At 48.4% G+C, this 22,692-nt stretch overlaps 1 protein-coding gene across 1 annotated transcript in view; it reads left to right on the top strand.

Moving 5' to 3' along the window:
• ARK2C (arkadia (RNF111) C-terminal like ring finger ubiquitin ligase 2C) overlaps window positions 1-15,692 on the top strand; it is a gene marked incomplete at its 3' end in the record, with an annotated part of 97,713 nt that extends 82,021 nt beyond the window's left edge. Inside the window, exons 2-8 of the mRNA XM_080714488.1 lie at window positions 452-767; window positions 2,520-2,630; window positions 9,658-9,787; window positions 11,287-11,391; window positions 11,673-11,768; window positions 15,027-15,133; window positions 15,575-15,692. Of these exons, the coding sequence (XP_080570614.1) occupies window positions 452-767; window positions 2,520-2,630; window positions 9,658-9,787; window positions 11,287-11,391; window positions 11,673-11,768; window positions 15,027-15,133; window positions 15,575-15,692 (983 nt within the window). The remainder of the gene's footprint in view (window positions 1-451; window positions 768-2,519; window positions 2,631-9,657; window positions 9,788-11,286; window positions 11,392-11,672; window positions 11,769-15,026; window positions 15,134-15,574) is intronic.
• Window positions 15,693-22,692: the final 7,000 nt, after the last annotated feature.

Raw genomic sequence — 22,692 nt, 5'->3', positions numbered from 1 at the left:
GGAAATTAGAACTTCTTGTTTGGGTCTTGGTTAGCCAAGGCTTCAGTAAAATTTGGAGCTTAGCTAAGTTGCCCTAAAATTTTTTTTTTTTTTCAATGCGGCATCTATTGAAAAAGGTACAGTCGACGAGATCGCAGGGGAGGAGTCTAATTCAGGAAAACCAAAATGCCTTTAGGGATCTTAAAAACCCTTTTTCAAGTGCGTTAATTATCAATAGGATGCTTATCTATTCATTAAAGCATACTCTCCCCCTTTCCAACACACACCCGGAATCTTTCTTGGCAGCACTAAAAGAACATTGCATAGAAAAGTGATAGAATTGCTGTGTTCTAATGAAGGTCTTGAGCTTCCCCAGCTCCAGGCTGGCCCCACCGATGGATGGGGACAGGGGTCATGTGGGGGCATCCCAGAGCCGGTCCTCATGGAGACTTCTCTGTCTTTGCCTCCTCAGGTGCCCCCTTTCAAAGGTCTCAGCATCCTCACGCTACCTCCTGCCGCCACTTCCACCTGGGCCCTCCGCAGCCGCAGCAGCTCGCCCCCGACTTCCCGCTGGCCCACCCCGTGCAGTCGCAGCCGGGCCTCAGCGCCCACATGGCCCCGGCCCACCAGCACAGCAGCGCGCTGCACCAGTCGCTGACCCCGCTGCCCACCCTGCAGTTCCAGGACGTCACAGGTCCCTCCTTCCTACCTCAGGCCCTGCACCAGCAATACCTCCTGCAGCAGCAGCTCCTGGAAGCCCAGCACCGCAGGCTTGTCTCGCACCCCAGGTGGGCTGTGGGCTAGGGAAGGGGCCCGGGTGGGGAGTCACTAAGTGGGATGTGCAGGAGGAAGGTTTGGACTCAGTTAATGGCATTCGTTTTAGGCAGTGAGTGCTGCCCTGTGTCCCGTGACGTCACCCAGGTACAAGGCCGGGGGCTGGGTAACTGGTGGTCCATGATGCTCACAGTGGACCATTGCATAGTGTGGGAGACTTTACTAGTGAACCTCTCAGGTCCCCAACAGCCTAATTCCAATACCCAAGAACCATAAAGAATACCAAAGGACATGGCTGGTTCCAGCTCTGCCCTCAAAGAGGTCAAGGTCTAGTTGGAGAGTCTAGCTTTATTTCATGAAACAGATGGAGAGTAAAATTAGATAGTACTAATCAAGTGGCTCTAAAGCAGCCTTGGGGACCCGGGCAAGTCACTACATCTTCCTGTGCTGCAACTGTCAAGAAATGAATTGGACTAGCTCATTGTTTTCCAAAAAGTGTTGACCTCAGAACTTTTTACATTCTTTAAAATTAATGACTACAAAGAACTTCTGTGTGTGTGGGTTAGGACATTGACATTTACCACATTATACATTTAAAAAATATTTATTAGTTGATTTTTATTTTTTTGTGTGTGGTACTGGGTGTGGAACTCAGGGGCTTTTCTACCTCCGAGTTTTATTCCCAGACCTTTTTTATACTTTATTTGAAAACAGGGTCTCACTAAGTTGCTGAGAGCCTCACTAAGTAGCTGAGGCTGGCTTCGAACCTGTGCGATCCTCCTGTCTCAGCCTCCCAAGCGCAGGGATTACAAGCGTGTGCCACCACGCCCGGTGATCAGTTGATTTTAAAAGAACAATAACAAACGCCTTATGTTAAATCAATGAATCATTTCTATGAAAATTGATGTTTACATAAATTTAGTGAAAAGAGTGCACTGTTTCCCCATATTTGTAACTTTCTCTAATGCCTAGCTCCATGGAAGACGCCTGTGCCTCGTGTCTGCTTCTACCCTAAATCATGCAGAATCCCATGTTGCAGCTTCTGCTCACCTGGGGTAGAATGAGGAGAGATGGCAAATGACCATGATGCCATTTGCCTCAAAATAGTTTTGACCTCACCTGAAAGGGTTTCAGGTCTTCCCCAGTGCTCTGAGTATTTTGAGAATGGCTGGTTGCAAGATCTCTAAGGTCCTGAGTGGCTGTAGGGCTTGGGGTCCCTGGGACAGCAGGCGTATGTTGTAGGAGGTCAGAGGAGAGACATCACCACCTGGGGTGTTTGGGGAGGTCTTCCTGGGGGAGGCAGGCTTTGACCTGGGCCATGAATGCTAGGAAGAGTGTGGAGAAGAATGCAGAGGAGTATGGGGCAGCAGAGGGGCACAAGGAGAGGGTAGAGGACTTGCAGTAGAGGCTTCTCTATGTCTTAAAGATGGCCCACCAGGCACAGAACGAGAGCCGCAGAAGGGCAGAGGATGTGACAGCTTGGGTGGGGCCAAGTGGCCTGCTGCATATACCTCTAGGGAGAGACCTCAGCTCACTGGGCACCATGGACACAGCTGGAATGTTGGAGTTACCAATCCTTGCTCCTCTGGGAGGCTTCCTGGGAGTCTGAGGAGAGGGTGCAGCCGGCTGCTCCTTGGTCTGTGAGCTCTGTAGGCTTGCAGGTGTGGGATACCCTAAGGTTGGTGAGGGTCAGTCAGGGCTCCTGGCAGCTGGGGCTGGCCCAAGAGACCCCTGATGCCATGGGCCCTCCTTGTTTTCTGGCGCAGGCGGAGTCAGGAGCGCGTGTCCGTCCACCCCCACCGCCTCCACCCCAGCTTTGACTTCGGCCACCAACTGCAGACGCCTCAGCCCAGGTATCTGGCTGAGGGCACTGACTGGTGAGTGTCTGGGGTCCCTGGGGGAGGGAGGGAGGAGGGTCAGCCAGATTCATGGAGTTTCTCTTTTGCTTTGCTTTGAGTGATGCGGGGAGCCCAGTCCTCAGCCCCCAGCCTTTGTGCCTGTTCCCAGCCACTCTCATGGCCAGATGGTTTTACCTGGGCCTGGTTCCAGCAATTAGCTCAGATGGAGCTGGGTGCCATCCTGTGCCCAGCCGGGGGCTCAGTGTCCATGGTTCTGCGAGGGAGGAGGGAGATAGGGATACAAAACAGTTCCCAAGTTCAGTGAAGCTGTGAACTAGTGATCTCTGGGGAAAAGGCAGGAAGGAGAGCACCTTAAGCACCCTAAGGAGCTAGGGTGGTCAGGGAAGGCTTCCTGGAGGGATTGGTGTCGAGGGCTCTGTAGAAGTGGCAGGGAATGCCAGAGAGGAGGTGCAGAATGGGGGACGGGTCCTGAAGGGGAGAGACAGAGAACCAGGCTGGAGGCCAAGACTGGCATCTGGGGAGAGAAGCTAGGGAGAGAGGGAGAGCTTTTGTTGTTTTGCAGGTTGGGGGCCCTGTGGAATCTTCACCATCTCCTGTATGTGGCACAGAGGTCTTTGTTGTTCTGAATGCAGGCTTGCTTGGTTTGGGGTCCCGAGCCTCACCCAGGTCTCTGGTTCTAGTTCTGGAGGGGGCTGATCTTAACTAGGATTGGATCAGAATCCTCAAATACTTTGCAAAGATGTATAGTTCACTAGTATTTAGAGGTGAAAGGCATCAGACCTGCAATATATTTCTAAATAGTCCAGAAAAACTCTCTCCCTAGAGGTGTATAAATGTATATAAATATGTGTATAAATATGTATACATATATATGCACATATATTTAATTATGCATATATATGTATACATAGACAAAGACAGAGTGAAAAAATAAAAATGCAGTAAAGTAGTAAAATAATAACATTTGGGATATCTGGAGAAAGGGTATCAAGGAATTCTTTATCCTGTTCTTGTAATTTTTAGGTATATATATATATATATATATATATATATATATATTAGAACGAAAAACATCCCTCAATGAAAAAATCTCTTAAAAAGTATTTTTATTTTAAAAAGTCTGATGTGCCATGTTATAATTTTCTAGCCATTTGCTTGGGCAACTGGCTTTGGGACCCCCTTCCACCGGCACCTAGTAGTGATTCCAAAGGGCAGTTCCGGCTGGTTGAATATTAAAGGTTCTTCTAGGTGCAGTAAAGAGGGGTTCTAGCATCTTCCATCATCTCCAGCTCTCTGTTTATTCCTAGGTACACTTTTTATTAAATTGAACAATCCCTTAAAAGGTAGATTTCACTGCTGCCAACCTCAGCCCAGCCTTTTTCTAATTAGCAGATTCAAATTAGGAAGATTTAATTGCAGTTTGGATTAAATCCTGTCCCTTAGCAGTCGAGTCAGTTCAATTTGATTCTCTTCAACACACACGGAGCACTGAGAGCCCTTGCATATGGCTGAGTGGTTTGAACACATACACACATGCACATGCATGCACGCACACGCACACACAAACACACGCTCCAACGAGGCATGTGGAACTGGACCGGTGCCCTAGGCGGGAAGGGTCCTGGGAAGGGAAGGTGTCGGAAGAATAGTGCGGTGTTAGCCTTGTCTTGTGTTCTTTATTGAGCCAAACTTCCCCTTCCTTTTCATCCTAACCACTTTGCATTCCTGGACCCTGCTGCCCCGGGAAACATAAAGAATGAGGTCCCTGGGGCTGGTCCTGTCTGAGTCCTACCTGGGTCCACTCTGGCCTGTTCTGCCTGTTCTGTCTCCATTTCCCAAGTAGGAAGCTATTTCCAGTGCAGAAGGTGACAATTTTTCTCCCTTGTAAGGAGTTCTGCTCCAGCCAGGGCCGACCTAGTGATGACAGAGGTGTTTTATAATGGCGGTCATGCTAACTGCATCCCAACACTCCTTTTCAGAAAGGCCTCTTCTGCTAGGAGATGGGAGCCTGGTAATTGGATAACAGAAAAGGCTTGGAGGAGGGGCTACTCTCATCCATGCTAAGAGCCCCTGGGAGGGAGAGGAGTGCTGGGCAGCAGCCTCATCCCCCCTTCCTTTAGAGAACCATCAGAAACCATTGGTTTCTCCCTAGGTCATCTGGGAATTCAGCAACCGACCTTCCTCTCTCCTTAGCTTGAGGCTGCCCTGACCTTTTCCCCAGTACTTTGGAATAAATTAACCCTCCCCAGGCAATTTCTCCACTTGGGAATCCTAGCCTGAGAGAAGGTGGGAGCAACACAGGTCTTGGAGGATGAGTCCCAAATGCTCCCCTTCTCTGCCCCTTGTTCAGTAACCTGACCCTGACTTTGACAGCCCAGTGTCTCTCTGTTCTTTTCATGACCTTGTCTGACTCAGTTCCAGCGCTGAGCCCCAGTGAACCCCAGCCCGCTTTCTCCAAGCCCTTGCCCTGCCCAGGCAGAGGTCTCCAGACACCTAGGACCTGTAGGCAGGAGGCAAATGAAGGGTCCCTTCCCTACAGGCAGCCCTGGCTCAGCCAAGTCTCCAGGGCTCCCCGAATCTGCAGTCAGCAGATGGTGCTGGCACTTTCAGGGCCAGCTCCCTGAGAAGCACTTAAGGGTCTTCATAGCAACCAAGCCATCATAGCACGTTTCAAGAAAATTCACAGTGGAAAATAATACTGAGCTTAATGTTTAGACACAAATAAAATAAAGTATGCATGGATATAGGCTCCACAAGAAATCTCCAAAACACAGTCTGGGTTAACCCTGTGGCTTTAGGCCTATGGGCTATTTCTAGGACACCCCTCTACCCCCCCCCCAAAAAAAAAAAAAAACCCCTCAGGTGCTCACAGGCTAGTGACCACAGATGATGAGGGATGCTGCTACTCTAGGGACTGATGTCTCTTGGGACAAGTCCCTATCCTGACTTCTGTTTTTGTAAACAAAATGTTATTGGAACACAACCATACTTATTTTGTACATAGGGTTTATGGTGGCTTTTAAACTACAAGGGACATCAGAGCGACTGTGGCTGAGAATATGTAGCCCCTGAAGCCCAAAATATTCCTCTATCCTTTATAGAAAAAGTTTGCCAATTTCTACTTTAAATAATCAAATTTCAAAGAAAAAACTTAAATGGATAATAAAAAGAATCCTTTATGTCTCCCACGTCATTGTCATCTCTGACACCCTTTCTTTCTTTATATAAATTGAAATTCCTATTTGGCATTATTTTCCTTCTGTCTGGAGATCTTCCTTTAATATGTCTTACAATGAATCTGCTGGCAACACGGGCTCTCAACGTCTTACTTCACCTTCATTTTGATGGGTGTTTTTGCTGGGTACAGACTTCTGAGTTGACAGTTATTTTCTTTTTCTTGCTCTTTCAGAAGGTTAAAGATGCCATTCCATTGTCTTTTGGCTTGCTTTGTTTTAAATGGGAAGTCTCTGATAATTGTTATCCATGTTTTTCTGTACCTAATGGGGCTTCTTTTCTTGGGATGGTTTATCTTCTATCTTTATTTATTTAGAGACATAGTCTTACTATATTGCTTCAATGGATCTCAAACTCCTAGGCTCCCTGCCTCAGCTTTCCAAGTAGCTGGGAATAGAGGTGTTCACCACCTTGCCCAGTTCTGGTTTTAAAATTTTTCATTGTTGACATGATTCTTATGTGCCTTGAGGTAATTTTTTTTGTATTATTCTGCTTCAAGTTTGTTGATCTTTTTGAATCTAGATGCCTACCTTTTTTTTAAGATTAAATTAATTTGTGTGTGTGTGTGTGGATGAAACCCAGGGGCATTCTACCTCCAAGCAACACCCTCAGCCCTATTTTTTATTCTTTATTTTTTTGAAACAGGGTCTCTCTGAGTTGCAAAGGGCCTCACTAAATAGTTGAGGCTGTCTTTGAACTGTGACCCTCCTGTCTGAATCTCCTAAATCCTGGGATTACAAGCATGAACCACCACGCCCAGCAAATTCAAAAAATTTTCAGCCATTTTTCCCCCTAAAATATCTTTTCCGTTCTTTACCTCCATTCTCTTTGAGTGTTTAATTACATATTTGACTGACCACTTAATATTGTCTCTGGGACTGTTAATACTTTAGTCTTTTTTGTCTACATGTTTCATTTTAGAATGGTCTTAGAGTCATGTCTTTAATGTCTTTGGTTCTATAGCATCTAACCTGCTGTTAATCCAACCCGGTGAGTTCTCCATTTTAGACATTGCGTTTTCATCTCTGGATAATCCATTAAGGTCATTTTTTCCATCTTCTGCTTTTCTCCTCCTTATGTTTAAATTTTCACCCACATACTTGAACATGATTATAAGAACTCTTTTAGCATCTTTGCTAATTCCACCATCTCTGTCAGTTCTGTATTTTGGAGCATTTCTATTGTCTAATTTTCACCTGATTAGGGGGCATATTATCCTCACTCTTAGCATGTCTAGTAATTTCTCACTGAATGATGGACATGATGAATTATATGTTGTTGTGTTACTGGATTTGTTTTATTCATTTGAAGAGTGTTGGGCTTTGTTCTGGTAAGCAGAACTTGCAGTTCAGTTTGATTCTTTGGAAGCTTGTTAAGTCTTAATACGACAGAATAGCCCTAGATCAGAAAGTCCTCTAGACCTTTTGTAATGAAGCTGAGAAGCAGACTCCAAAGGGCTCTTCTGGGGTCCCTACTGAATGCCCTGAGTGATCAGCAAGGACTCTGCTGACTTGTTGGAATTTGAGTGCTTTCCAGCTCCATCTAACATCTGAGAACCATTCACTATTCCTTGGGCGCTCTATGCTCTCCGTGGTAGAAGTTCATTTCCTGTGTGTGTTATCTTAGTATTCAGCAGAGACTCGAGGGGATCCTGCACAGGTTCCTGCAGCTCTCATTCAGTGCAGCTTCCTCTTCTCCAAACAACGCAGAGACCCCAGCCTCCCTGCAATAAGATCTCTGAGTCCTCAAGTCGTCAAGACCACTCTGCTCTGCTGAGGGACCCTTCCCACTCCTGCCCTGACCACCCCTTCATGTGAGGAGCCAGGGGAGGTGTAGGATTCACTTGTTTTTCTTCTTCCAGTGATTATAGTTGTGCACTGCTTAGTATAAAGTGTCTGAAGACAGGTTTCATAGATGCTCTCCAGCCTAGTGGTTTACAGTGGAAGGGTAAATCTGAGTCCTGCTATCCCAACACATGGCTGGAAACAGAAATTCCTTTACTGGCTCTTTTTTTTTTTCCTTATCTACAAATATACAGATACTTAATATTTTCACTGAACAAACTAGGCTGTTCTTCCTGGAGGCACAGATTCCCAAATTTATTGATTTCCTGCCCCTTTTCAAGAAAAAAGTACTTTGTGCGCTGGGAACTTCCACTATCCCCTCCCCTATTTTTATTTGGTGTCCTTCAGTTGTACCCAGGTCTATTACTGCCCCCTAGATCAGTCCATTCCCCTCCACACCTGGTAGCACTGACTGTGAGAATCTATGCCTAGTGCCCCCTTGTCTAGATTTCGCAGTTCACTCTGGTAGTGTCATATAACATGTTCCACAGTGGAATAAGATTGACCAAATTATGTTTTGTCTATGTACAAATGTGTAACAGTAAATCCCACAATTAAGTATAATAAGAGGCATCAATTTAAAAAATATAGAAAGATATTCCTCAATTCCCTGTATTCTCTATACATTGGATAGTGAATTTATTTTTTTATTTTTTTATTTTTTATTTTTTTGGTGGTACTGGGGTTCCTGGAAGCCCTTCTTCCTCCGGGCTACACTCCCAGACCTATTTTATATTTTTGAAACAGGGTCTCTTACGCCAGCACGGCTGGCTTCGAACCTGCACGATCCTCCTGTCTCCGCCTCCCAAGCGCAGGGATTACAAGCTTGCGCCACCACGCCCGGCAGGATAGTGAATTTAGATCAAGGCTTTAGCAGATTCGGGATTGTCTCCTATGTCTTAGCAAAAATACTTTGGGGGCGGAGCATCTTTCTATCAGGAAGCACTTGCCTGGTTGTCTCTTCTTGTGGGTCACCAGCAATTGAGGATCTTTGCCTATATCTTTTATTTCTTTAGTAGGTGGGGGAAATGGTGACAGATAATTCAATCATTCCTTATTAAGCTATTAGCTGGAAAACCTTTATTAAGAGGAATTTCCCCTCATCAACTATTCGTTTACCCTGAAGTACAATTAATAAAGGAAAGGCACAATAAATGTTTGCTTCTTCCTTTTATTTACTAGTTTATTAAATAAAGAGTTGGTTCCTGAGCATCATTCAAGGAAGACCAGTTTTCTTCAGTATCAATCCAGGCTCATGGACTTAAGCTCATTTAATAATGTGTTGCCATCTCTTTTGTAGTTATACTTACTGGCGTGCAAGTTATCCTAACTCTGGCCAATGGGAGTGTTTCTTGGGTGGTTCCTGAGTTCCTGACCCAGTGTGTTCTGATAGTGTTCTTGCTTTAAGTTATGACATGAAATTTCAGTAACACCTTGTGGGTTTCCTCCATAGACCTGAAATAATGCGTATTTCAGATTAGCCGTTGGTTCCTCTTGAGTGTGGTTAATTAATTATACTTACATGAAGTGACTTTTCCTACACTTTCAGGAGTGGGAGGCAGTGGGCTAGGATAGCTTTTCTAGCTCTAGGGGGTCTCTCTTTTGTTATTTTTTTCAAAGTGGTAAAATTATGGCCGCTGCCCCCTCCTCCCTTGGACGCCTTCCTTCCTTTGCTTCGTACCTCCAAACCTGCTCAGATGGGACGCTTTCAGCATTTATCTTGGGGAAGGACTTTGTGTAGGGAAAGAGATTTGGCCTGCTTTTCTAGAAGGCTCACAGGCCGGGCTGCTCCAGCCCCCTCAGGCCTGGAAGACCCTTGGGGTCTCAGCTTCTTGCCTCTGGAGTATGGGAGCTGGTGGTAGGAGGCGCCCAGCAGTGCAGGCAGTGTGGGCCCTGCCTCTGCTCCCTGTGCTCCGAGTCTGAGTTGCCTTCAGGGCCACCCCACTTACCTAGTCGTGTCCCCACAGGGATCTCAGCGTGGATGCCGGCTTGAGTCCTGCTCAGTTCCAGGTGCGGCCCGTCCCTCAGCACTATCAGCATTACCTAGCGACTCCTCGAATGCACCACTTTCCCAGAAACTCCTCCTCCACGCAGATGGTGAGTGAAGGACCGCCAGGAAGTGAGCTCCCTCGCTGCCAAAGGGGGGGTGGGGGGGCAGTCTCCCCAGTGTCCCGGCCCCTGTGCCCTGGTTCCCCATGTCCAGGGGATGCAAAGGAAGCTGCTGAGCCAGGAGGGTGCTGCTGAAGGGCAAAGGAGTGTGGAGAGCAGCAGCGTGGCGGGCTGTTGCATGCGGAGAAAGGCGTGGGGCTAAGATCACACAGACAGCCTCTATTTCTTGTGTGATCTCATTTTTTTTTCCTTTTGTGGTACTGAGGATGGAACCTACAGGCATTCCACCTTAGCGTTATACCTCCAGCCAGACTTCATTTCTTATTTGGAAACAAAGTCTCACTAGGTTGATGAGAATCTCACTACTTGCTGAGGCTGTCCTGCGGCCCTCCTATCTCAGCCTCCCAAGTACTGGGATTATAGGCATGAGCCACCACGCCCAGCTCTTGTGATCTCATTTAATTTCTTGTGGCCCTGCCTCCCCAAGCTTTGGTTTTACTTCTCTGCGAAATGGAAATGTAGATGTCTGCCCTGCCCATCGCACAGGGCTGGTGGGTATGTCAAGAAAGATAACCAAGGGAGTCCTGGCCTTCCTCTCCAGGACAGGCCACTTTGCAACTGCAGGGTACTGAGCACTACGGAGGATCAGGCTGGGTTCGGGGTTGCAAGTTGCATGAAATGAAAGTGAAAACATTCCACTAAAGCAGCAAAAGACTGGAATTCATTTACAGACCGATTTGTGTTCTGCTCTAAAGCATAATTCTCCTCTCCCCACCCTTGTCTCTGTCACTTGGCCTCTGAGCTCCCCAGTTGCCTTATTTGGATAACAACAGGCTTGGATCAGCAGTTTCCAAAGTCCTTGTTAGCTCTGAGATTCCATGCCTTGTACATGAAACACCAGCTCTTGAGAACATAAGAAGGGCTGGAGCCGGCCACCGTGGAGGCACCCATGCTTATAGTCCTAGTACTTAGGAGTCTGAGACAGGAGGATCAAAGGTTTGCAGCCAGCCTCAGCAACTTAATAAGGCTCTCTGCAACATAGTGAGATCTGTTTCCAAATAAAAATTGAGTAGAGTGGGGGTATAGCTCAGAGGTAGAATGCGCCAGGTTCAATCCCAGCACAAAAAAGAAAAAAAGAAAGGGAGAGAAAGAGAAAGGGAGGGAGGGAAGGAGAGAGGAAGGAAAGAAGTGAGAAAGTAAGAGAGAGAAAGAGACAGAAAGAGAAAGAAAAGAGAGAGAGAGAGAGAGAGAGAGAGAGAGAGAAAGAAGGAAGGAAGGACAGACAGACCAACAGACAGACTGGTCTGGCACAAGCTTGAGAACATAAGAATGGCTGGTCTGGCAACGGCGTGGTTCTTGGTGAGGTGAGAGAGAGACTTCAGCAGGGAAGCAGCTGCCTCCTGCCCATGGTTATGGGAGTAGCTGCATGTTGAGCCCCTGGAGGAGCCTGAATCTTTGCTCTGTCTAAGCCATTTTCTTCCTGCCAGGTCGTCCATGAAATCCGAAACTACCCTTACCCCCAGCTTCACTTCCTTGCTCTCCAGGGACTGAATCCCAGCAGACACACTTCCGCTGTGCGGGAGAGCTATGAGGTATGTCGCTCTGTCTGGTAACAGCTGAGTCGGTGGAGATACCATTGCATCCCTCGTTTCCTCTCCCTAGTCCTGCTAGTAGGTAGGGCCTGGTGGTGGGAAGCCACGGGGTTGAAAACAAGAGTACGTACAGATATTACCATCTTTCAGCGTCAGACAAGCTCTTGAAGGTTATGTGTATACTTCCTGCTGACATCTTTTGACATCCTTCAACATTGTCATGTGCATATATGTGCATTTACATGTGCTGAATACACATGCTCATGTGTTCCTCTTTGCAGGAGCTGCTGCAGCTTGAGGACAGGTTGGGGAATGTGACTCGGGGAGCTGTGCAGAACACCATCGAGAGGTTCACCTTCCCTCACAAGTATAAGAAGGTGGGGCTGCCGGCAGGCTGGCCTTGCAAAATCAGGGGGAGCAAGGGGTTTGTCAAGTGTCTGCTTGATTCTTGCCTGGGTGTCCAGAGAGTCACAATCCAAATTCCAGAGGTTAGATGCTCTGAAGCTGTGATATCTCCTCAGGGTTCTATCACTTGTTTGTGCCAGGTGTGGTCAGGAGGGAAGATGGGGGCTGTGTGTGTGTGTATGTGTGTGTGTGTGTGTGTGTGTGTGTGTGTGTGTGTGTACATGCATGTGGACTTGAGTGGATGTGTATGTAGACGTGTAAATGAACAGGCACACAAATGTTTGCATCTCAATGAGGCAGATGAAGGTTTCCAGCCGGGCGTGGTGGCACACTCTTGTAATCCCAGCACTTGGGAGGCTGAGACAGGAGGATCGCACAGGTTTGAAGACAGCCTCAGCTACTTAGTGAGGCTCTCAGCAACCTAGTGAGACCCTGTTTCCAAATAAAGTATAAAATAGGTCTGGGAGTATAGCCCAGAGGTAGAAAAGCCCCTGGGTTCCACCCCCAGTACCACCAAAAAAAAAAAAAAAAGAAATAGGGATTTCCAAACCTGGCTGGGCATTAGGATTCCTTGGAGAGCTTTTAAAGCCACAAAGTCCATGGAAGTATAGTCTCCAGGATTATTACTGCCCAGAAATAAGGATAAGGTTAAAACTAAGCTCTGGTATATCTATACAATATAATATTGTTACACAATAAGGAGAAATGAGCCAGGAAAGGATGTGGAAAAACTTTAGCTGCACATCACTAAATGAAGGAAGTCAGCCTCCAAAGACTGCACACTGTACACTTCAACTACATGACATTCCAAAAAGGAAAAACTATAAACACAGAAAAAGATCAGTGATTGGTAGTGGGAACAAAAGGGAAAATGAGTAGATGGAATACAGGGGGCTCTGGAGCAGTGAAACTCTTTTAAATAATACTGTAATGGTGGATACAAGACATTACACATTTGTACCACAAAGAGTGAACCCTACAGTAAACTAGAAGGCCTCAGCTAACAATCCTCTGTCAGTATCGGTTTATCAACTGTAACAAGTGTACCATACAGTGTAAAATGTTAATATCAGGGGAAACTGTGTGTTTGGAGTGGAGGTAAGGTATATGGTCATATATTGTACTTTTTATTTAATTTTTATGTAAACTAAAACTGCTCTATAAAATAAAGCCTATTATCAAAACAAATAAATGATTAATTACAACTACTCCCTCCCTCCCCCCAGTCCAGAAGAAATTAAAAGCTTGATAAAAATTAAGAAACCTAGCAGAAGGCCATCATCACATCAGATATCCAGCTTTGAATTTCAGTTCTACGACTTAGAGCCGCATGACTTTGGACAACTTGCTTGGATTTTCCAGCCCACCTCCTTCCCTTTTCAGTGTGAAATGAGAATGACTGTATTAGTAGCTACCATATGATTCAATGGGAGGACACATGTGGACAGCTCAGCAGAGGGCCGGGAATGTGAGCTGCTGGTACCTCAGGGTGAGGCACGCTGTCTCCTAAGCTTGCCCATGTGCTCATGGTGTCAGTGTCAAAGTTCTGGAATCTTGGCACCTGCATCTTCTCATAGAGGCAATGGATTTGTTCGTGAATGATTTCAGCCACATTTATTAAGCACTGACTATGTGTCAGATACCGGATAACATGCTAATGGGGGCATGGCAGTATTTCAGAAACTAAGGGTATCATTTGCATGGGGGAAATGATCCTTCTCTAGAGACAAAATGGTGAACTTTTGGAGAAGAGTGTGGAGGGGAATGAGTGGCAGGTTTGGGGGACCAGAGCTTCTAAGGTGTTCCTAATTGGGGTATTCAGTCCTGCCGGGGCCACACATCCACCTGCCATCATTTCAACAGGTCACAAGGAAAGAGTGAAAGGAACCAACACTAATGATGGAAAGGGAAAATGGGCAGAGATAAAGGGCTCAGGTAAAAACAGTAGAATCAAGGGAATAAGAGTATTATAAAAATTAGAATTAAAAACAAGAAATGACAGCTGGGTATAGTGTCATGCCTATAATCCAACATGCCTGTAAGACCAGTACTTGGGAGGCAGAGACAGGAGGATCTCAGGTTTGAAGCCAGCCTCAGCAACTTAGCAAGGCCCTCAGCAACTTAGTGAGACCCTGTTTAAAAATAAAAAAATAAGGTTGGGGCTGTAGTTTGAAGGTAGAATGTTCCTGGGTTCCATCCATTTCCAGTGCCACTCCTCCACCACCACCACCACCAAAACAAAATCCATGACAAATGTACAAGACAATGATTGTAATTCTGATTTCCTGAATTCTGGATAAGGAGACACACTGCAGAAGCCTGGCCTAATTTGCAGTGGGTGTACACAGCACAGCAAGAATGAAACAGAAGGAACAGATTTCCTCATGTGTCCTAATGTGGGCAGAGTGTTCCCCCCAAACTAAATCAGACCAAGAAACTCCAGAGCCTAGTATCATGGACTGGAGGAGTAGAGAGACCTGGCATCTAGACTTGTATGTGAAAAGGGGTAGGCCATTTTCCATGTTACCTGAGAACTTGACACTTTCTCTAGAGTGGTTAACTATTTTCGAATAGCATAGAACTAAAACGTGAATGTTAAAGTCAACAAGTGTGCAGACCATGCTGCGTGATGTGTCTTAACCTGTGTTGAAGCAAGCGCCTTAACCTGGATAAGAGGAGATCCAGCCATTACGAAATAGCTCATTAGAGTGTGCTACTGATCATAGGAGCTGATGCTGGGTGGGAAATTTGTCTCCATCTAGTAATGAGAGTCCAGATGAATGGGCATTCAGTGAGTGAAAGAGTGTGAAAGAATGAATGTGTGAATGAGTAAATGAATCATGCGCGACCTGAAAGTAGAGGGAGAATCTGGAGGCAAGGGTCCAGGTTGGACAGGCTGTGAGGAGGCTGGGCGGTGTGGGGGAAACCTGAACGCACCTTGGTCTTTGCAAGGAATCAGCTCATTAGGAGCTGCTCTCTTTCCCAACTCTGGGCTCCTTGATAGTGTCTGGGACAGCAAAGGAAATCAATTTGGCTTCATCTCCACTTGGATTTAACCCTCTCTCTCCTGTAGCAAGAGGGAAGAGGTTACAGAAGCGAACTTAAAAAGAGATCAGCCTCCCCCTGGGGTGGGGTAAAGAAGCTGCAAGGGCAGCAGAGGCTGTGGGTGAAAAACAGTGGCCGCCAGGTGAGTGCTAGGTAACCAACGCTCCTCTCCCTGCTTCTCATAGAGAAGACCCCAGGACAGCAAGGGCAAGAAGGACGAGGGCGAGGAGTCGGACACAGATGAGAAATGCACAATTTGTCTGTCTATGCTGGAAGATGGAGAAGATGTGAGGTAGGAGGCCACCTCTTCCACCCTCTGTCCCTTCTTCCCGGGGGCATTGGGGACCTGTCACTACTCAGCTTGAGATGATGGTGCTTGCTCACGAGTGAGTGTGGGTGTGCCGAGCATGCTGTGCTGTGCTTCGTGGCTGTGTGGAATGTTGAAGGATTCATAGGGAAAAAGTATACAAAAACAGTGTGACATTTGGCCTGGATGAGTCTACGCGAAAGCCATGGCTTGGCTCCATCTGAAAGGCTTCTTGGGGGTCAAGGGCCTTGAGGTTTATTTCCTACCATGGCGTCCCATCTCAGCCCAGCCTCGTTCCAGGGTAGGACTCCCCATCCTCTCAGTGGCACCCCCGCCCAGCGGTCCTGGGTGTGTGTTTCCTGGTATCCTACCACAGCTCCCCTGCTCCCTCCATTCTGCTCACCTGACTCCTCTCCTCTCTTGCAGACGCCTACCCTGTATGCATCTCTTCCACCAACTGTGTGTGGACCAGTGGCTCGCCATGAGCAAGAAATGCCCCATCTGCCGAGTGGACATTGAGACACAACTGGGAGCTGACAGCTGAGGGAGGAGTTAGCCAGTGGACGCCCCATTTCCTTCACCAGGTCCCCCCACGGCCATAGCCCTTGCAGCCAAACTTTGCCTTCTGAGCCATTTGACAGTAGAGGAGAAGCCTGCAAGCACATTTCGTGGAAAGAGGAGTCGGTGGTATCAGTGTCAGAGGGAAAGAAGCGGGTGGGGGAGGACCCGCCCATCCAGAATGGCGACTGCCCCACCCGCCTCGCTGTGCAGGAGGGAGAGAGGGGGCTGGCCGTGCCCAGAGCAGGGGCGGGAGGGGGGCCACGCTGCTGAGAACCCAGGCATGAGCCCGAGGGCGTTAGCTGATCAACCGGCCCCTCAATCCTGTCCTTCGAAGGATTGTATATATACCTCTCGACCACGTAGAAACCATGTAGGGGTCTCTAGCTATTTCTGTGGATGGCGGCCGGAGCATGTTAGCTTAAGAAAAATGTCGTGTGTGGTGCTGTAGTCATCTTGTGGTGGACATGTTGCTATTAACCGAACTTGCACCAAATACTTCTCATTGAGTTTCTTGTTTTGGTGCCTGACTCAACCAACCAACGACAGCCCCGATCTTCCCGTCTTTACGAGAGAAAATGAAAAAGGAAATCAAAGGTGAAGAAAGCCAAATCCTGTTTACGGTGAAAATGGAAGATTATTATTATTTTCACCCAGGTCGGGGAAGTGGGAGGGGGGGTTTTCGGTCTGTTGTTGTTTTGTTTTTTTCTTTGGCTTTTGTTTTTCTCATGTTTACAGTGCATAGAGTGTGGAAAGGGAAGACTGGAAGAAGAGCAGATGGGGGGGTCTTATTGGGGTTTCTGAGGCAAGGAAGATAGAGCCCAAAGGGGAAGGGGGAGGCTTATCTTGGTGGGGGCCTCCCAGTCCTAGACTCTTCCCTTAGCCCTCCCTGGCTGAACCACTTAGCCACACTGAACCAGGGAGGACTCCGCCTCCAGCTACAGCTGCCCCTGCATTCCCCAGGGCCGGGAGATACCTGCTCTAGCCAACCCCTTTCTTTAGGCTGGGATCTTGTCCAGTCCCAAAGAGACAATGTAGCCACTGCCTCCCTATGCAAAAAATTAACCAGATGATGCAGATCAGACAGCATAGGCGCTGGACACTTGTCCTGGGCCTGAGTGCTCTCTGGCTAAAGTCCAGCCCTGTGGATTTGAGGAGGAACTTGAGTCTCCTCTGCGATATCTCTTGTCCTGATCAGTTCCGCTGGAGACACAGCCCTGGCTCTGAGATTGCATGGCTGGGTTTGGGAGGCCCCGTGTCCCTAGCCTCTGGCTCCTTCTCTGCCTCTTCGATAACCTTGGGCGAGTCCCTTTCTTTCTCTGTGCCTCAGATTCCTTCTCCTTCTAGTGGGGAGAAACAACAGCGTATCCCCCTTTCCACTCCCTCTACCTCGCCTAGATGCCGTGAGGATTGAGTTCTCTGTTCAGCACATTCTGTGCTCTCCGCTCTCTCCTGGGAACCTCTTGGGGTTTAGGGATGGGGTGCCGAGAGACAGATGTGGAAGTTGCCAGTAACACCACATGGTCTGTCTTTCTGCCCCACTCCACAATAGCTCTGATCCCCCGCCCCCAAAGGAGCAGAGAGATGAGAGGATAGAAGACTGGAGATGAGAAAAATCCAGCAAATTCCAACCCAGACCCACTTCGCTTCATGCATATGTGGAAAACACCAAGCTGGCTAGAGTTCTTCAAACTTCCTTTGCCCCTCACCCTGCTCCGCCTCCCTCGTTTGCACTGCTCTTGAAGCCTCCCCTCCCCTCGGCCCCTAGCCCGATCTCAATGCCCTCATACGGATGAGACTAGGGGATGGGACACTTGTCATAGAAACAAAGAAATCTATGTGCTTAAAGATAATTTGAGTTTGTATTGCTGCTGCCAGGTGTAAAACTGGGACCAATGGGTAGAAACAACAAGAAGGTCAATTTTTAGCTTGAGGTAGAACCCAACACAACTGGCGCCATCTTGGAGCAAAGGCTGCTCTGGACTCCTGTGGAGCGGAAGGAGTGGCTCCCCTAGGAAGGTTCCTCTGGGACCTTAACCAGATGGTCTCTCCCGGTATCAGTCTTCTGCTGTCCCATACAATCTCTACTGAGTGCCTACTGGTGCAGGTGCTGGGAGAGCTGGTTGCTAAAGGACACATCCCTGCCTGGAGGAGTTTCCTGTGGAACTGAGGACGCATCCAATAGCGTGAAAAAAATGATGACTAGTCTAAGATTCAGTGTGAGCGGCGGTGGGCCATTAGCTATCGAATGCAGAGATTGCAGCATGTGAACTGTGTCCCTGGGACAAAGCCTGGATACCAGCGGAGAGGGCGTGAGTCAGGATGTCAGGAAGCTGCTTACCAAGAGCCACCGGAAGTTGGATATTTTCTCGCCTCCTCTCCAGTGGGTGGTCTAAGCGAGTTGCTCTTCTCTTATGAGGTCAGTCTTCTGCTCCTGGTTCTGCCAGGGCAAGGCAGTCAGTAGGGAGCTGGGCTGGAAGCAGAACTGGTCTCCTGAGTTCTAGTCCTGGCTCCTCTCTGACAGACTGGCTGAGACCAGAGCCCTTCCCCCGCTTGCCTCCCTGGGCCTCAGTTTCCTTGATGATGACACAGGAGGTTGGATCGACTGCTTGCTAAATTTCTCCCAACACTCACATTTTGTGATCCTCCCTAACATCAACCCATCTTTCAAGTCATAGAGCTGTGTGCCGACCAGACTATCAAAACAAACTTCTGTGGACATGAACATCTGTTCCAGAGGCTGAGGGCACATGGGTTGAGCTAGAGAGTGGGACCTGGTCCCCTCTACCCCATTATGTGCCAGCTCTCCAAGTGCTCTGGGCTAATATTAGGGGCTGGGCTGGGGAGGGAGGAGATCGTGAAGCCCCCTCCCCTCCCTATCTCTCTGGAATCCTTGCACCCTACAGATAGGGACAGGAGGGGACAGGCTTGCAGAGCCCTCCCGACTCCTGTTTCCTCAGCAGCCCATCGAGGGAGGAGAGCAGAGCCGGGTGCATGCTTCTGCTCCCTGCAGGCCCGTGACAGGTCAGGGAGACCGAGAAGAGTGAAGAAAAGGCAGGGTTAGGCCTCAGCATCTCACAGCCACCATCTCCAGGAGTGAGACAGCCGTCGTCCTCCTGTTCAACTCAAGGGACTCAGACCCTTTCCTGACTGAGACGCATGAGTGCCTTCTGGGGCGAGAGCGGCCCCAGGGTTCAAGCTGGGCCTCCTGACTGCAGCCTGGGCTGCAGCGCTCCACTGAGGACGCCAATCAATCAACCCAACGCCACCAGCCCACTGGGCGCAGGCAGAGGGTGGGCAGGGGCCATGGACCCCCGGCCCCTGTCACCCTCGCCCACCACCTATGGCAGGACTCAAGCTCTCTTCTGCAAAAGGCTCCCAGCCTCCGTGCAAGTATTCTTAACTCTTTACGCCTAACGAACAAGCACAGTTTTTTCAACAGTGAAGATAAAGCACCAATTTTTTTTCCCTGAAGAAATCCCCCAAGCCCCCCGCCCGCTGGCGGGACAAACACTCCCCGTGTGGGGCTGTAGCGACGTCTGTCAGGTCCCCTCGTGTTTCATCTCCTGCGCGCGCGTAGAGCAAATGCTAGAGCGATTTCAGCTGATAGAAAAAGAAAAATGAAAAAAAAAAAACACAAAAAAACAAAAAACATGGCACGTTGCTAGTTTACAGGGTTTTGTGAGTTTAAATGCCTTATATTTAACAATCATAATTTATGACTAACTTGTAGATATCGTGGGTTCTTATTTAATTATTTTTATAGTTGTTTTGCATTTTTAATTATAATTTATTTATTTAGAAAGGATACTAATTTTTTTTATTCCTCCTATTACCTCATTTTGGCGTTGTTTCTGGGAGTGGAATGCTTTGCATGCATTGGTACGATGACAACTACGAATTCAAAAAAAAAATTTAAATAAAATTCCGCGAACTTTATTTCGTCCAAACTATCAGGGCGTGTGATTGCAAGCTGTCCTACTGTGGTGCTGGCCTCTTTGGATACATTCCATACGAAATGCAAACCTTTGATTCTGTATGCTGTGATTTAGTGAAAAACTCCAATATAGTGACTGTATTTAGCACATATATAAATATAATTTGCACTCGTCAGCAGACTGGGGTAATCCTTTCACTTGCTACCCTGGCACCCCGCCCTGCCCCATGAACCTGTTTTTTCTTCTTCCTCCTCTTTCTGACAACCTCAGCCCACCAGCCTCTGTCCCCCGAAGAAGGGCTCGAGGCACAAGAGGTCACTGTGTCCTCCTGGGCTCCGGGTCTCTAAGGCTCCCGAGCTGGAGTCCTTGGATAGTGCCAGCAGGGGCGTCTGAAACCACAAAGTGTGACTTAACTAGAACTAGCACTGGAGACCTCCCTGTGACCGGGAGCAAGGCCTGGGTCACCCTGAGTTAGCTTTCTGTGCTGGGCCAGGGTGTGGGGAGAGGGGGACCTTCAGGGTCCCTCTGATTCCGATGGAGCACAAAACAGATCAGAGAGGAAAGCGCCATGCTGGGCCTTTTTTGCCCTCTTATGAGATATGAACAGAAAGGAGAAAGAATGGGAAGAAGGAGAGGAAAGAAAAGGATAAGGATGGAAAAAGCGGACTGAGGGTTTGTCCAGCAGGTTTGCTCAGAGCGGATGGCCACAGGAATTTTTTGCCCTTTTAAATGCAACATCCTACCGGTGGCAGAGATGTCGATTAAACAGATGCATCCTACACATGGGGAATGGCCTTTCACAGGTGTGAGTGGTCATTCAGAGGAGGAGCTGAAATCCAGGCCTTATTAGGAATGGGATGGGATAGGTAGAATAGAAGGCCTGAACTCTGGTGCTTGGGATTGGCACCCCCATCTTGACATCTCCTGGAGCTCCTGGGGCTGGGACATCACTGCTGGCAACAGCTTGGGACCCAGCGCTTGGATTGTGGTCTTTTCTCTCCAGCATCTCCCCTGTCCCCCTGCCTTGGCCATGGGGACTGGGCAGGAGGAGGATGGGGGGGCAGGTTTCCAGTCTCACTGCCCCATAGAGGAGTGAGAGAGGGAGGCCTTGGGAAAGCCTTGGCATCAATAGTCCAGGTGGGAGTCCAGGTGCCTTTCAGCACAAAGGAGAGAGGAGGTACAAGCCCAGGAGGAGCCTGGGTGGGCTGGGACCCTGCATGTGGCCTCCCCCTCCTACCTGCCTTCCCTTCCTGTCCAGCTCCTCCTCCACTGGCTCTTGACATCACTGCCTTTGCTGGGCAGGGTTTCCTCCCTCCACATGGGGCACCATGGGATGGACGGTGCTGACCTGGGGGAGGAAGTAGAGACCTGGAGTTGCCTGGCTGCCTGGCCATTGCAGCCCCAGCGGCCAGGCGGGGCACTGTTTCTAAGCCCATCTCTGATGGAGGCCCTTCCCAGAGCTTCCTGGGCTTCCTGCCTGCTGCTGCTCAGCTTCCCCTCCGCCTCCGCCCTGGAGCCTTGCTTTCTACGGAGATGGCTTGTGGAGTCACCTGCCTTGCTGGATAGAGCATGACCCTTCCCCCCACCACAGGGCCTGGCAGACGCTCTCCAGGTCCAAGTGGGACCTGGCCCATGCCCTGGCTGACCCTGGCCCCAACCTGGAGCCTCCTGCCCCATCCCTGCCCCCAGCCCCTCCCCTGGCCCTGGACAGTGGCTCTGGCTGCACCAGGCCCTCCAGGGGGTGATTTGGTTGCCCCTGGTGAGTGAAAGGATTATCCTCAGTGTCGATTGTCCTTTTTTGTAATCCTCCTGCTGTTCTGTTCTGTTGTGCTGTGCAACATTTTGCTACATAGACTATTTTATAGCAGAAAGCTAGAAGAATATTTATTATGAATATTAAAGCAATAGTGCATCAATGAAAAGGCGGAGACATTAGGACTTGTGTAAATGCTTAGATTCACTTTTGGTGGATTTTTTGTACTTTATTTATAACTAATAAAAATGAACTGCATTGCTAACTACACCTCACTTGTGCGGGGTGTTTATTTCTATGCATTCCAAGATTCCAAGGTCTGAGGGGACACTCTGACCGACCGTCACTGTCCAAGTTAAAAGGCAGCGCCAGTTGTCTGGGTCCCACCAATTTGCTGGGTCTTCTTTATTTTTCACCCATTTCCCTTCTCTGACTTCCCCCTGATTTCCCTTCCCCTCGCCCCTTCCCTCTGCCATCTCCTCTTCCTCCTCCTTGTTGCTCACCTACAGTTTGTTGTTCTACTACAGTTTGGATCTGGAATGCCTGGACCCATAGCCAAAGGGTTAGTCCCCAGCTTGACACTGGGAGGTGGTGGAACATTTAAGAGGCGGGGCCTCCAGGCTAGAAGTCGCCCATGGGGGCGTGCCTTCAAAGGGGACCAGGGACTCCAGCACTTTCCCCTCTCTTTTTGCTTCTTAGCCACAGAGGTGGGCAGCTTCCTCCACTACCGGCTCCCACTCAAATACTCGGCCTCAACACAGGTCCAAAGCAACAGGCCACCCAAACATGGGCCGAAATAAACCTTTCCTTCTTATGAGTTGATCATCTTAGGTATTTTGTCCCAGAGATGGAAAGACTCCATTTCTCTGTGTCTCTCAAAGAATCTATGGATCTGTTTCCTAAACTTTAGTTTGGGATATTCAAGGGGAAGTTTACCATTTTTTTTTCTTATCAACTTTCAGCTGTATAACTTTTTTTTTTTTTTTTTCCAGTACTGAGAACGGGACCCAGGGGCATTCTACCTCTGAGCTATACCCTCAGTCCTATTTTTTTATTCCTTATTTTGAAACAGGGTCTCACTGAGTTGCAAAGGGCCTTACTAAGTAGCTGAGGCTGTCTGGAAACCGAAATCCTCCTGTCTCAGCCTCCCAAATGCTGGGATTACAAGCATGTGCCACCACCCCCGTCTGCTGTATAACCTTTTGCTGTTTGAACTAAAGGACTCCCTGCTTTCTCCAAAGGAAAGAAGAAATCTGATTTCAACAGTTGGTGTGGATTTCTCTTTCCTTCTACAA

The sequence above is a fragment of the Muscardinus avellanarius genome (genome assembly GCF_963383645.1).
Source record: "Muscardinus avellanarius genome assembly, chromosome: 17".
Taxonomy (NCBI): Eukaryota; Metazoa; Chordata; class Mammalia; order Rodentia; family Gliridae; genus Muscardinus; species Muscardinus avellanarius.
Note: the sequence above shows the minus strand (reverse complement) of the source record. Positions and strands in the feature narration are given on the sequence as shown.